At 43.5% G+C, this 15,275-nt stretch overlaps 1 protein-coding gene across 3 annotated transcripts in view; it reads left to right on the top strand.

Moving 5' to 3' along the window:
• The window catches only part of STON1 (stonin 1), a 42,331-nt gene that overhangs the window by 19,456 nt on the left and 7,600 nt on the right, over positions 1-15,275 (top strand). For 2 of the 3 annotated variants that reach the window (XM_047744474.1, XM_047744476.1), the window contains exon 2: positions 12,348-14,321. In XM_047744474.1, the coding sequence (XP_047600430.1) occupies positions 12,395-14,321 (1,927 nt within the window). In that variant the 5' untranslated portion in view covers positions 12,348-12,394. The remainder of the gene's footprint in view (positions 1-12,347; positions 14,322-15,275) is intronic. The other variant, XM_047744475.1, reaches the window with a different exon arrangement.

Here is a 15,275-nt window from a genome sequence, read left to right as displayed (position 1 = left end):
CCGGGTTTTGCCTTGGCCTCTTGGATGTGTCTCACTTTCTCCCTTTTTTTTTAATGCCTCCTAGAAAGTGACCAGTCCTCAGCTTTGGACGCCTTCTGGCCTCCCCTGTTCTCTCCTGCCTTCGGCTCTCACCTAGCCTAGGAAGACACCCAACTTTTCATGGGTAGCCCCTGGTTCTCTCTCCAAGTGCTGTCTTGTGTTTCTAGCTCCTTGCTAGATATTTCCACTTGGATGCCCCTCAGACTGGACTGATGTGTGTGGTCCTGCCTTCTTCCTGCTTCTCCGGTGGCCCCTTGTTTCTCAGTGCCAGACTCCCCCCTTTTCCTGTGTTTTCTAGATCATGTCCAAGTCCTGTCAAGAAGACTTCTCCCCTGTTGTGATTCCTGCCCTGGTATCAGTGTGATGCAGTGGAAAGAGCATAAGATTTGGGGCCCAAACAGGGTTCAATTCTGATAGAACCTTTTTCTGGTGCCACCTCAGGCATGTTGCCCAACTTAAGCATCCAATTCATTGTCTACAAAGTAGACACACACAGAAGGGTGGGATGCCTTCTGTGGCATACTCCGCTCTCTGACCTTCTCAACAAGGAGCGGAGTTTCTCAACCCTGGTGCTACTGATCTTTGGGGCCAGATCACTCTTCATTGTTGGGGCTCTGCTGTACATGGAGGGGTGTTTAGTAGCACCCCCGCCCCCTCCCCCACTGGGTGTCAGGAGTACCCCCTACCACCCCATGTGACAACTGAGTGTGTCTGCAGACACTGCCAAGTGTTCCCCTGGGGAGTAAAGTCATTCCCTGTGGGTAGCCAGATGGACAGAGCCAGGCCCAGTCTTGGGTGTAGGTGACACACGTGGTCCCAGGTTTTCACCGTCCAGTGGTCAGCCCCACGGAAAGAAGGACCACGTCATTTTTGAGCAGTCTTTTCCCTGATTACTTTCAACATCTCCAGGTGCTGTGCCGACTTGCTTAAGTAGTACGTTTCGTTTCACAGCTCAGTGTAGCACCTTGGTTTTCTCTTGCCAGACAAGGGGAGATTGTCCGGGTTAGACAGGAAGCCTGGGGCCCTCGCCGGTGTCCCCTGCAGGCCTGACACGGCCTGCTTTTCGGCAGGGGGCTGCTAGCAACGGTCAGTGCTGAGTCAAGAACCCCGCACTTGTAAGCACTGTGGTACCATCTTTTTGAGTGCCTATGAAGTAGCATTTTACTTACTAACTTAGCATTAACTTATTTGGACCTTAGGAAGTAGGTGTCCTTCATTTTCACTTTACAGATGAGGACGTTGAGGATGTTAAGTAACACACCTCGGGGCCAATAAGCAGAGGAAGCGAGCTAAGAGGCCAGGTGACTTGTACCTGAGAGGCTATGAGCTAGACCTCTGTGCTCTCCTGCCTTTGTGGGTTGGGCTTTTGCTGTGATTAAAGGACAGGAGCCCATGAAGGAGGAGCGTCTTTTAACTGTGGCTCAAGAGGTCCTTGTCGCACCATCTGCAGGTCATCAGGACTGAGAGCAGCCATTTAGGCCAGGCAGAAGGCTGGTTGAGACCAAGTCCCAGCTCTGTGTCCAGCACCTGGAAAACTCTCATTCAGGTGGTTTCCTTCCTTCACACCTTGGACAAGACTCGGCTATGGAATGTGCTGGGTGCTCACTCTTCCCTAAGAGAACAGCCCAAGAATTCAGCGCCACTCGCTAAGGTGGCAGATGAGAGGCTGAGCCCAGCCCTGTAGCCCCATACAGTGTCCTCCCTGACCCTCTAGTGGGAGAGCAGGGTAGGTGGAGGCACAGTCATGTGCCAGACGGAATGGACACCCAGTTCTAGAAAAGGGTTTGTAGCAGGTCTACCTATGCTAAAGCAAACTGCAGAGTCTGAGCATTTTCCTTTTTCCTGACTAGAGAAAGGAAGGTTGGAATGGGGAGACAAAGGAAAGCAAAGGAGGGAGAGAAAGAGAGTAGATACACCGAGTACTCGTTATGTGGCAATTTATATATGAAGCAAATATTACCATTTTACAGATGAAGAAACTGAGGCTCAGAGACTCGGCTTAGCAGGTTTCCATAGCATTTGTAACATGGACATGAACATGGTGTGCCAACTCCATAACCATGTTACGGTGAGAGGCATAACATTTGGAAATGAGCATGGCCCACCCAGGCCCAAATCTTTGGGTTCATTCCTGGGACGAGTCCGTTTGGGTTGGTGTCCATTTATACAACTCTCTACATTGAGAAAATGGAGCAGATTATTAAAAGAAGGTTAACAAAAGAGCCGGGACCCAAATTTGTCCTGGAGAAGCGGAGGTTAAATCCATAGGGGAGCCGTGGCACAAGGGCACTGAGCTAGAACCAGCGCAGATAGCATTTGAAGGCACGGATAGGTTGGGCTGCGGTTCAGTATTTTACAAATGGTATTTCCTGTCACAGAGCTGAACTAAATAGCACACATGGTTGTGATTAAATAGGACGGGCTGCGGACCGTCTGTGGTAACCACGCAGGCACTCCACGTAGCGGGGGCTTCTGTGACCTACGGTGAGGGTGCATGCTGCAAGGGTTTTCACCACACCGGAGGCTTTCTGTTGCCTTCAGATCCTTTCGGTTTCAAAAGTTTGGATGCCCCTTTAAAGGGAAAAATTATATAGGAAAGATATTTTAAACCCTCACGTAGCAAACCTTCACTGATGCATTCTGCACGCAGGGCCGTCCCTGACTTTGGCTTTGTTTCCCGGACGTATGTCCCAGAATGGCAAGGAGGGTAACTAGATCGCAGACCTCCAACCAAACAAGAACCACAGGGAGGCTTTGCAAACACAGCCCCCGTCTGGCTCCAGTGGTGCGGTGGAGGAGTCCAGCCCTGGGAGAGTCAGAGAATTCCTTCTCTGGGGGACAGCCAATGGAACCACACAGATACTGGCACGAAGACATTCTTTCTCTAGATTATGCAGCATTGTTGTGTGGCGCAAAAAAGGCACAGGCATAAAAGGACTAAGTCCAGCCCTTTGCAAAGGCAGGAGCATTGCTGAGGGTCCAGATGTGATCATGAGGCTTGAGTAGGAGTCAGCCTGACGGTGAGAGTTGGGTGGAACTAACAGCAGGAGGTGACTGCTAGGTGCCTATAATGCTTTCCTGAGCAGGACACCCCTTCCACATCCGTCCTCTCCCAGCATCTGGCAGCTACAGAGAAGCCAGAGCCGACTCTGGGACCATCTGAGACCATCTGAGAGGGTGTTGTTCTCCACAAGTGGGGATGGTCTTCAGCTGCAGATGAGCAGGAATGCTAATTCGACCACCAGATGCATCTAATTTGATTTGGATCATCTGCAGGAAAAGGTAGAGCTTTACATCTACGCTCTGACTGGTTTCTGAAGAGAAGCGAAGGAGATCTGCAAAGAATAGCAGGAACAGACCCTGGAGAGTAGAGCGGGTAGGGTGGCATGGGAGCACGATGCGGGGTGTTGCATGAAGTTTGGGGAATTCAGCAGAATACACCAAGACAGGCCGAGTACTGGAAGAGAGGGTGGCACCTGAGGGTGTGTGTTGGGCTGCAAGGTTGGAAAACCCTTCATCGCTCAGGGTGATGCAGTCGAGAAGGGACAGGAACTAGGACAGGCTGAGTTATGAAAGCCACTCTCAGAATTGACCCAAATTGCTGCTGAGCTGTTGTTCTTGAGCAATCATGGGGAAAACTGTCTCCGAGTTTGTCTTTCCCTCAGCCTCATGTCCCAGCGGCAGATATGTGTGGCGGGCTTTGTGAAGAACTCGCCTCTTTTCAGGTGAGAACAGCACCTTTGCATCTTAGATAGTTCCTGGCTCCAGGAGCCCTGTATAGTGAAAGGGAGAATGGTGGGAAGTGTTCGGAAATGAGAATTAGGACACCAACACCAGCAGGTCGCTGGATCTCTTTGGACCTCTTGGGTGGTGGGTGGAATGGAGCATGGGCTCTGGGATCAGACAGATCTGCCCCTGTTAGGCTGGGTGACTTTAGGCAAGTAGCTTAACTTCTCTGAGCCTTATTTTCCCTCTTCTACAAAATGATATTATTACCTAACGGGGTTGTGAGGATGAAATGCACACAAAGCCCTTAGCATACCGACCGCACATAGCAAGTATTTGATGTTTGTTGGTGTGGTTAATTGAGCAGAATACCTCCAATTTCTGCCCAACTCTGAAATGCAGTGGTTCTTTGAACTGAGGAGGGCACTATAGAGATTTCTTTTATGGGAAACCGAAAAGACTATTTAAAATTACTCAATCAAACATGCATTGAACTGCCTGGTGATGTCAGACATTTGCACACAATGTGGAAAATGCCCTAACGAATGAGACATAGTCCCTCTCTGAAAAAGCTTCACTCAGACTCTCAAAAAATATATGAATTTTTCCTACAACAACATGATGATTTTCATCCCCAGTTCTTTTTGGTGAGATAATTATTCCATCTAGTGCTCCCTTTTCATAAGGCTTATTGCAAGCAATTTGCAATATTTCTAATAATATTTAAGGTGTTGCTATTTTTGAAAGATTTACTTTTTATTTTTTTTATTTAATTTTTTTTTATTTTTTTCAGCATAACAGTATTCATTATTTTTGCACCACACCCAGTGCTCCATGCAATCCGTGCCCTCTACAATACCCATCACCTGGTGCCCCCAACCTCCCACCCCCCACCCCTTCATTTATTTTTTTTTAATATTATTTATTTATTTATTTGACAGACAGAGACCACAAGTAGGCAGAGAGGCAGGCAGAGAGAGAGGAAGAGAAGCAGGCTCCCCTCTGAGCAGAGAGCCCGATGGGGGGCTCGATCCCAGGACCCTGGGATCATGACCCGAGCCCAAGGCAGAGACTTTAACCCACTGAGCCACCCAGGTGCCCCGGAAAGATTTACTTTTTAAAACAATTTAGAAAAGTTCATAATCTCCATGATATACTTTTAAGAGAGTTCCAGGATGAGCTCTTCAGTGAAAGAAAGAGGAGGAATTCCATGATTGTGTGTAAATGCAGACTTTCTTGTGTTTGCTGTGGCCCACGGCCTGCCTTTGCTGATCCATCATTTTGAAAAGTGGGGTTAATTATTTCAGGGCTTCCCTCAGTATTGTGGGGGCTGTTAAACTCTGGGTACATCCAAGACAACGTGCCAGGCCCTGAACGCCACCTGTCGCATGTGTTGAGGTAAAAGGTTGAAAACAACTGTTGACCTGTATCCCCCTTATTCCCAGTGTGAGTAGGTATGTGGGCTTCCTTTTAATTTGTTCTTAAGTTCAGTGTACTCTGATGCTACTTTGAAAACGGGCAGCTCAAAAAGATGTCTAATAGTTTAAAAAGAAGCAAACACTCCTCTAGAAACCTTCAAAACCTGGAGATTGATTTCTAGCAGCCTCCACCATAATACATTTTTCTATTCTGTCTGTGCCTCCTCGTTGGGTCTCTGTGTCTTGCCCTGTCTCTGAATTTTGTCTGGCATTGTCTTCCAGGAGTTAGCAGGATAATGCAGACTGAAAACAGACCTCTGTCTGGAAGGATTAGGGCATGTGGGATAGGATACAATACACAGCGGAGGAAAGAGCCACAAAATCCAACCAGAGGCACCTCTACTTTGGGGGAAGGCCCCTGGGGACGTTGTGTCAGGGACCCTGGATTCCCAGCTCTGTGCTAAGTGGAACCTGGACTTTGGACAGGGGGCCTGGGTACTGGGTCTACTCTGGATTGTCGTGAATTTAAACGAGATGTTCCCTGTGACAGGGCTCTGTAAATGGTAGGACTTCGGGACCTCGGGAGGCACAGACACATATTGAGATCCCGCCCCATTTGCATTGCCGAAAAAATCCTGAGGCTAAGTAGGTGATGCTGCTTGAAGACTTTGGGTTCGCATGTCTTGAAGGAGGTGGGGTGAAGTTGCAGATGACCAAGGCAGGACACGTTCTTGACCTCGCTCTGGGCTTTCGTATCCCTCCCTGAGACCCAGGGGGCCTCGGACGGACCGAGAGGCCCTGGAAAGGATGTGGCCTTCTTTCCCTGCTGAAGGAGGGGGTGAATTAGGAGGGAAGGGAGTGGAGGGAAAGCCTTAGATGGAATCGATTCTAGTTGTTGACTTTGGGAAAACTGATGGTGGGGGCTTTGAGACTAGAATAGAAAGATGAGGTCATATAGAAGGAAGAGGCAGCAGAGGTCAGAGAGAAATGAAATGAGTGTGAAAAGGATTGATAAGGAAGGGCAGCAAGAAGGATACAGGGAAACACACCGGCCCTTGACCTCGGGGAGCCAGACTCTTAGCCTCTCATTCCAGGAGCCGCCTTCTAAACACGGACAAAGATTTGGGCTCCTCTTGGGCATGATACAGAATCCTGTTTGGTTGTATTAAACTCGCATTACATGTGCTGAGTACCTCCAGTGGAAGAGCCCTGCAGAAGGGGGCAGAGTACACTCTGCATAGATTTTGTGTTTAACGTAGGGGATTTTTTGCAAGGTGTGCTTTTTAAAGTTCAAGGGTCGCTTAACAAGTCATGAAATTGATTTATCTGGTTTATGGAAATTACTTTTGTTTTTTCATAAGAAGCAAAAACTCTGAAGAAGCCAGTGACTGTGCTCGAAATTCTGAAGCTACCAGTGAAAAAGAAATGAAGGAAAATGTTTGGTATAGGCCAGAATAGGATTCCATCTAAAGCGGGCTGATTCCTTCTCTTCGTTTCTTTTAAATAAAGCTGCCTAATATGTAAATATTTACATGCATCTCCCACCCCATATGAAGAGTGATTTTGGCTGGATTCCTTCAAAAGAGGGTAGGATAGGACGGTTAAGAAATCCTGCGTCTGATTTCCTGCCTCAGAGCCTGCAGGCCATGTCCCCTGGAAACATGGCTCTACCTGCTTTGAAGGGAAAGTGCTCTGTGGCAGATCTGGCCCAAGGGCAGTGACAGTAAAATGCCCTCCAGAGAGAGCCAGCTGGCCTGGACTGCCGCTCCCTGTGTTTGGTGCCCTCAGGAATGTGCAGATTTAGCAAATGACAACGCTGAGCGTGCCCTGTCCCCAGTGGAGCCCCAGGCTTGCTCTCTCTATAGAGGCGGGCTCTTTTCCAAGCTTGAAGGATAGCACTGGTTGAGCCCTCATTATCCACGAGGGGAAACGAGCAGGCCGGCTGGAGGGAGACAGATATGCCTTTCTCACGGGCTTTATTCCAGCAGGGTTTGAGTTTTCATATCATGGGGTTTTACTCTGTTAGTTTGAGAGTTTGGTCAAAAATCCCAGTGGTAACATAATTACTGGTTTTGAAAAAAATGTCAGTTGGATGTCAGCCACCACAGAAGTATTTCTGAGTGGGAAACGACCCCTAGATGATTCTGCTCTCATCACTGCATGTCCAGAGGGGCTTTGCGCACAGCTAGTGGGTGACAGACCAGCACCCAGCATCCTGGGTGCCCAATTCCCAGCTCCGTGCTGTGGCCTGTACAGCTCATTGCCTCCTCTGTCATTAGAATCATCTCAAGAATTCAGGTTGTAGTATTACAGGATGAAGTGACCTGTGCTCAAATTCTGGTTCTTTCGAAACTCAGGTCTCTATCTGAGAAAAATGATCACACAGAAACTTATATAAAAACTTATTATTCATAATAGCCAAAAATTAGAAATAAACCAGATGTCCATTGCCTGATGAATGATGGATAAACAAAATGTGGGCTGTCTTCACAGTGAAATATTATTCAGCCACCCAAGGGAATGAAGTACTGATACATGCTATAGAGTGAATGAATGTCCAGACCAGGCCAATTAAAAAAAAAGTAGATCAGTAGTCGTCAGGGGCTTGGATGTGGTGGTGAGGAGAATGAGAAATGACTGCTAGTAGCTTTGGACAATGACTCTAAACCCAAGTAATCTCAGTTATGGGGGCACCTGGGTGGCTCAGTCAGTTAAGCCGCTGCCTTCAGCTCAGGTCATGATCCCAGGGTCCTGGGACCGAGTCCTGCATGGGGCTCCTTGCTCAGCGGGGAGCCTGCTTCTCTCTCTGCCTCTGCCTGCCAATTTGCCTGCTTGTGCTCTCTCTCTCTGACAAATAAATAAAATCTTTCCAAAAAAAGCAACAAATTTTTAACAATTTTTTTACACTCAACAAATTTTTAAGTGTACAGTACAGTATTGTCAACTATATGCATACTATTTTACAACAGCTTTCTAGAACTCTCATCTTGCACAGCTAAAATTCTTTACCCACCAACAGTTACACCCTTTTCCCCTCCTCTCCCTCCTGCCCCCACTCCCCAGCTCCATCATTCTCCTTTCTGCTTCTGTGCATTTGACTACTGTAGATACCTCGTGCAAATGGAATTATATAATACTTGTTTTGGTGACTGGCTTATTTCACTTAGCATAATGCTTTTAAGATTCACTTATGTTGTAGCCTGTGCCAGAATGTCCTTCCTTTTTAAAGGCTGAATAAGATTCCCCATATGCCCATATATCACATTTTCTTCAGCCGTTCATCAGATGATGCACCAGATTGTTTCCACCTTTTGTCTACTGCGAATAATGCTGAAAGGAAGATGAGAGTGCAGATACGTCTTTGAGATCCTGTTTCAATTTTGAGGGGTCTAATTCCTTAAGTGGGATTGCTAGATCATCTACATGGTAGTTCTATTTAATTTGAGGAAACTCTATGCTGTTTTTCATTTTACATTCCCACTTCATTTTACATTACATTGCATAAGGATTCTGATTTCTCCATATCCTTGTCGACACTTGTTATTTTGTGTTTTTTGCTTTTCTTTCATTTTGGGTGGTTTTTTGTTTTTTGTTTTTTGTTATGACTGTCCTAGGTATAAAGTGATACTGTGGTTTTGATTTGCACTTCTGTGCTGATTAGTGATGTTGAACATCGTTTCATATACCTGTTGTCCATTTATATATATGTCTTCTTTGGAGAAATGTCTATTCAAATCTGTTGCCCATTTTTAAATTTTTTTTGGGGGGGGTTCTGTTTTTTTGCTATCGAGCAGGCATTCCTTATGTATTTTGAATATTAAACCTTTATCTGATATATGGTTTGCAAATATTTTCTCCCATTCGATGGGTTGCCCCATCACTATTATTTCCTTTGCTGTGTAGATTTTGAGTCTGATGTAGTCCGATTTGTCTGTTTTTGCTTTTGCTGCTTGTGCTTTGGTATCCTATCCAGGAATTCATTGCTAAGACCAATGTCATTGAGCTTTTCCCCTATGTTTTCTTACAGGAGTTTTATAGTTTCAGGTTTTATGTTTAAGTCTTTAATCCATTTATAGTTGATTTTTGTGTGTGGTCTAAGATAAGGTTCCATTGTCTTTTTTTTTTTTTTTTTTTTTTTGGGCATATGGATATCCAGCTTTCCCAACACAGCTTGTTGAAGACACTGTACTTTTTCCATTGTATAATCTTGGCATCCTTGTTGAGGGTCATTTGACCGTGTGTGTGGGTTTATTTCTAGGCTTAATACTCTGTTCCTCTGGTCTGTATGTCTACCTTTATGCCAATACCATACTGTTTTGATATCAGAGCTTTGTAATATGTTTTAAAGTCAGAAAGTATGAGGCCTTTACCTTTGCTTATCTTTCTTAAGATTATTTTGACTGTTCAAAGACCTTTGAGATTTCATGTGACTTTTTGGATAGTTTTTTCCATTTCTGCAAAAAATGTCATTGGGACTTTGGTAGGGATTGTATTGAATCTGTAGATTGCTTTGGATAGTACGGACATTTAAATGATATTATTTCTTCCAATCTGTGAATGTGGGATATCTTTTTGTGTCTTTTTAAATTTCTTCCAGCAATTAATTTGCAGTGTAAAAGTCTTTGCCCCTTTTGTTAAATTTATTTCTAAGTATTTTATTCTTTTTGATGCTATTGTACATGAGATTGTTTTCTTAATTTCCTTTTTGGATTGCTAATTGTTTATGTATAGAAATGTAATTGATTTTTGTTGATTTTGTATCCCGAGACTTTGCTGAATTTGTGTATTACTTCTAACTCTGTGTGTGTGTGTGTGTGTAATTTTCAGGGTTTTCTATAGATAAGATCATATCACTTGTAAATAGACAAAATATAACTTCTTTCTTTCTGATTTGATGCCTTTTATTTCTTTTTCTTGCCTAATTGCTCATGTTAGAACTTGTAGGACCATGTTGAGTAGAAGTGGTAAGAATGAACATCCTTACCTTGTTTCTGATATTAGAGGATAAGCTTTTAGTTTTTCACCATTGTGTATGATGTTAATTATGGGCTTTTCATAGATGGCCTTTGTTATTATTTTGAGGTAATTTTCTTCTTCCTAGTTGGTTGGTTGGCTTCTTATTATGAAAAGGTGTTGAGTTTTGTCAGATGCTATATCTGGGCCTATTGAGATGATCATGTGATATTTATCCTTTGTTCTGTGGATGTGGTATATCACTTTGATTGATTTTCATCTGTTGAACTGTCCTTGCATCCCAGGGATAAATGCCACTTGATAATGGTGTATGATCCTTTTAATCTGCTGTTGAAGTTGATGTACTAGTATTTTATTGAGTATTTTTGCATTTGTATTCATCAGGGGTATAGTATTTTTCTTTGCTTGTACTATATTTGGCTTAGGTATCAGAGTAAAGTTGGGCTCATAAAATGAGTTTGGAAGTGTTCCCTCCTCTTTAGTTTTTTTGGACGAGCTTGAGAAGGATTGGTGTTAATTTTTCTTTAAGTGTTCGGTGGTATTCTCCAGTGAAACCATCTGGGCCTGAGCTTTTATTTTTTGGGAGGTTTTGACTACCAATTCAATTTCCTTACTAATTATAGGTCTGTTCAGATTTCCTACTTCTTCATGATTCAGTCATGGTAGGTTATATGTTTCTAGGAATTTGTCCATTTCTTGTAGGTTATCCAACTTGCTGGCACGTAATTGTTCATAGTGGTCCTTTATAGTCACTATTTTATTTCTGTGATATAAGTTTAATGTCACATCTTGCATTTCTGGTTTTGAGTATTTTCTCTTTTTTTCTCAGTCTAGCTAAAGGCTTGTCCGTTTTGCCAATCTTTTACAACAAACCAACTCTTAGTTTCCCTTTTTTCCTACTTTCTTTCATTTATTTCTGCCCTAATGTTTATTCTTACTTTTCTTCTCCTAACTTTGGGCTTAGTTTGTATTTCTTTTTCTTTGTTTGTTGAGCTTTAAGTTTAGCTTGTTTATTTGAGAACTTTCTTCTTTTTTAATGTAGGTGTTTACCACTATAAACTCTACTCTGTCTGCTGCTTTTGCTACATCCATCAGTTTGGGTATGTTGTGTTTTCACTTTGCTTACCTTGAAATATTTTCTCATTTCCCTTTTGATTTCTCTTTGGCCTATTGGTTGTTCAAGAGTATGGTGTTCAATTTCTACATTTGTGAATTTTCCAGTTTTCTTCATTCTCTCTCCTGTTGATTTCCAGTTTCATTCGGTTGTGTTCAGAAAAGACACTTGCTATAATTTCCGTCTTCTTAAATTTGTTAAGACTTGTTTTGTGACCTCACATGTGATCTATCCTGGAGGATATTCTGTGTGTGCTTTGAAGAACAGGTATTCTGCTGCTTTGTGTGTTGTGTGTTGTCTGTTTGGTCTATCGTGTTGTTCAAGTGCTCTGTTTCCTTATTGATCTTCTATCTGGATGTTCTATCCATTATTGAAGATGGGGTATTGAAACTCTGATATTATTGTGTTGCTATTACTTCCTTCGGTTTTTTAATGTTTGCTTCATGTATTTGATTGCTCTGATGTTGGCTTATTTATATATACTTGTAATTGTTATATCTTCCTGGTGAGCTGACCCTTTTATCATCATATAATGTCATTCTTTGTCTCTTGTGACAGCTTTTGACGTAAAATCTATTTTGCCTGATACAGTATGGCCACCCCTGCCTGCTCTTGTTTCTGTTTGCATAGAATATCTTTTTACATCCTTTCACTTTCAGCCTAAGTGTGTCCTTAAATCTCAAATGAGTCTCTGGTACACAGAATATGGTTCGATCTTGTTTTGTTGTTGTTGTTAATCCATTTAATCATTAGAAGTGTTACAATTCTTAAGCATTTCTTTGAACTCAGTTAATCTGTAAATCTGATTGCTTTTGTTTTAATTTTTTTTTTATTTCGAACTTCTGTTTTGACAGCACTTTCTTTTATTTTTATTTTTTCAAGTAAGCTCTGTGCCCAACATGGGGCTTGAATTCACGACTCTAAGATCAAGGGTTGCATGCTATACCAGCTGAGCCAACCAGGCACCTCCCTGCCCCCAATTTCTCTTAAATCTAACTATTTCTTGGAACTAAAGTAACTTGGATTTCCTCCCCATTATCATTTAATATTCTTCTTGTCTCTTTCTCCTTTAACAGACACAGCATATCTGATTCATAGACAAGACCACAGTCTGATTCCAAACATGTGTTCCACAAACCCAGGCAACTGGGTCACATTTGATGATGATTCTGCCTTTCAGTCTTCTCAAAAGTCAAAGAATTTACCTCTGGAGAATCAAAGCATCTGTAGGCCCAATGGACTTAAGCTGAACCTTTCTGGTGCTAAGGAATTTCCCAGCGGACCTTCCTCTGCCAACAGTACCCCCCTCTCCTCTCCCATCATAGACTTTTACTTTAGTCCAGGACCTCCAAGTAATTCTCCTCTTTCTACACCTACCAAGGACTTCCCCGGTTTTCCTGGCATCCCCAAAGGAGGGACTCATATGCTTTATCCTATCCCAGAATCATCCTCAAACAGTCCATTTACAGCAACAGGAGCAGGCTCTTCCGTATTGTCCAAACCGACCTGTTTATCCCATGCTTCCTTACCCAGTGACCACTCATGTACACATCCAGCTCCCAAAGTGGGTCTTCCAGATGAAGTTGGCCCTCCCCAGGCTGAAAGCCTAGGGTTCCAAAATGATGCCCCCCAGTTTCAGTGTTTTCGGGAGGACTGTGCTTTTTCAAGTCCATTTTGGAAAGATGAAGGCAGTGCTTCCCAGTTCGCCTTTGACCATTCAGGAAGCAGAAAGGTGTACCCATCAAGAGACAAAGAGATGCCTCTCGATCAAAAAAGCTTAAATCAGGGTTCATTTAACTACATCTGTGAGAAACTTGAACATCTCCAATCAGCTGAGGACCAAGACTCATATGGAAATTTGTCTATGCAGTGTCTGTATGCTGAAGACACCGCCTCTTCCTTTGTCCCCCACACACTTTTCAGGAGTCAGCCAAAACCTGGATGGTCTTTCATGTTGAGAATTCCTGAGAAGAAGAACATGATGTCTTCCCGTCAGTGGGGACCAATTTTTCTAAAAGTCTTACCTGGGGGAATTTTGCAAATGTATTATGAGAAGGGGTTAGAAAAACCATTTAAGGAGTTACAGCTTGATCCACATTGCCGGCTTTCTGAACCCAAAGTTGAGAACTTTAGTGTAGCAGGAAAAATCCATACTGTGAAGATTGAACACGTGTCTTACACAGAAAAAAGGAAATACCACTCTAAGACAGAAGTAGTTCATGAACCAGACATCGACCAGATGCTGAAGTTAGGGTCCACAGAGTACCACGATTTCCTCGACTTCCTGACTACCGTGGAGGAGGAGCTAACAAAGCTGCCACCTGTTTCAAAACCAAAAAAGAACTACGAGGAACAAGAAATTTCCCTGGAAATTGTGGACAACTTTTGGGGGAAAATCACTAAAAAAGAAGGAAAATTGGTTGAAAGCGCTGTCATAACTCAAATCTGTTGCCTCTGCTTTGTGAATGGGAACACAGAATGCTTTTTGACCTTGAATGACCTTGAGCTGCAAAAGCGAAATGAACGCTATTTTGAAAAAGACCCAGAAAAGAAGGGGATTGATATTCTTGACCATCATTTTCATAAGTGTGTGAAAGCACAAGAATTTGAGCAATCAAGAATCATTAAGTTTGTACCGCTGGATGCCTGCCGGTTTGAGCTGATGCGTTTTAAGACTTTGTATAATGGGGAAGATCTTCCCTTTTCCCTCAAATCCATGGTGGTTGTCCAGGGGGCCTATGTGGAGCTTCAGGCCTTTGTCAACATGGCCTCATTGGCTCAGAGACCATCCTGTGCCAGTTCCTTGAGGTCCTGTGACAATATCATGATACACTTTCCTGTCCCGTCACAGTGGATCAAGGCCCTCTGGACCATGAACCTCCAGAGGCAGAAGTCCCTGAAGGCCAAAATGAATCGCCGGGCATGTCTGGGGAATTTACACGAACCCGAATCTGAACCTGTTATACAGGTCACTGTGGGGTCAGCAAAATATGAGAGTGCCTACCGGGCCATCATATGGAAGATAGACCGGCTTCCTGATAAAAATTCAAGTAAATATTCAACACCCTGAGTTGACTTTCTTGTGAAGTAGCTTCAGTGTTTTCCACCTCCTCCTTGGGTTGAAACCAGGCTGAGAGAAATGATAACTTCAGTCCCCTGGGGCCATGCTCGAGTTCCCTGCTGGGAGGTGCAACATTTAGTCGGGCAGTGGATTTAGTGTGTCCTCTGTGCCTATTTCTAGCAGATAAGTTTAACTTAAGGAAAATTTTTTTTAATACCATAAAAAAAATACTCTGAGCTCAGATTTTCTTGTGGATGGTGGCACTGAGGGAGGATTCCTTGCTGGACTTTTGACATTAGCCACCAACCTCAAATGTTAAAACTATTGCTCACAGAGCTTTGATTCCCTAATTAACCTTTAAAGATCTCTCATGCATGAATATACCTGAACGTTTTTGTATTCTCAGCCAGTACCACGTTCTCCTTCGGTTTTGCTCCCTGCTCTTTGAAATAAGACTGCCTTTCGTTTTTACCCAAATTGATTTCTTTAGCTGGTTTAATTTGGCCATCATGACTAGCTGTTTCAGAATTAAGTAGACACAACCCAAGTATTAAAAATTCAGTTCATTTGCAAAATGTTTGCAAAGAAAACAATGAATCTAGAAGCTCAGAACTTTATTTTTATTAATTTTTTTAGAGGACTTTATTTATTGATTTGACAGGGAGAGAGAGCACAAGTAAGGGCAGTGGCAGGCAGAGGGAGAGGGGGAAGCAGCATCCCCACTGAGCAGGGAGCCCGATGCGGGGCTCGATCCTAGGACTCTGGGATCATCACCTGAGCTGAAGGCTGATGCTTAACCGACTTGAGCCCTAGAAGTCCAGAACTTTAAAAAGACAGTCCTGGCACCACATTTATTTTAGGATAGTAACTTAGTCGTGGGTGTCTATAATAAAGCAAAAAAGGAAATTTTGAAATTAAGGCTGCTCCCTGTTTTAGTTCAGTT

The sequence above is a fragment of the Lutra lutra genome, chromosome 9 (genome assembly GCF_902655055.1).
Source record: "Lutra lutra chromosome 9, mLutLut1.2, whole genome shotgun sequence".
Taxonomy (NCBI): domain Eukaryota; kingdom Metazoa; phylum Chordata; class Mammalia; order Carnivora; family Mustelidae; genus Lutra; species Lutra lutra.
This window is presented reverse-complemented; position numbering and strand designations above follow the sequence as displayed.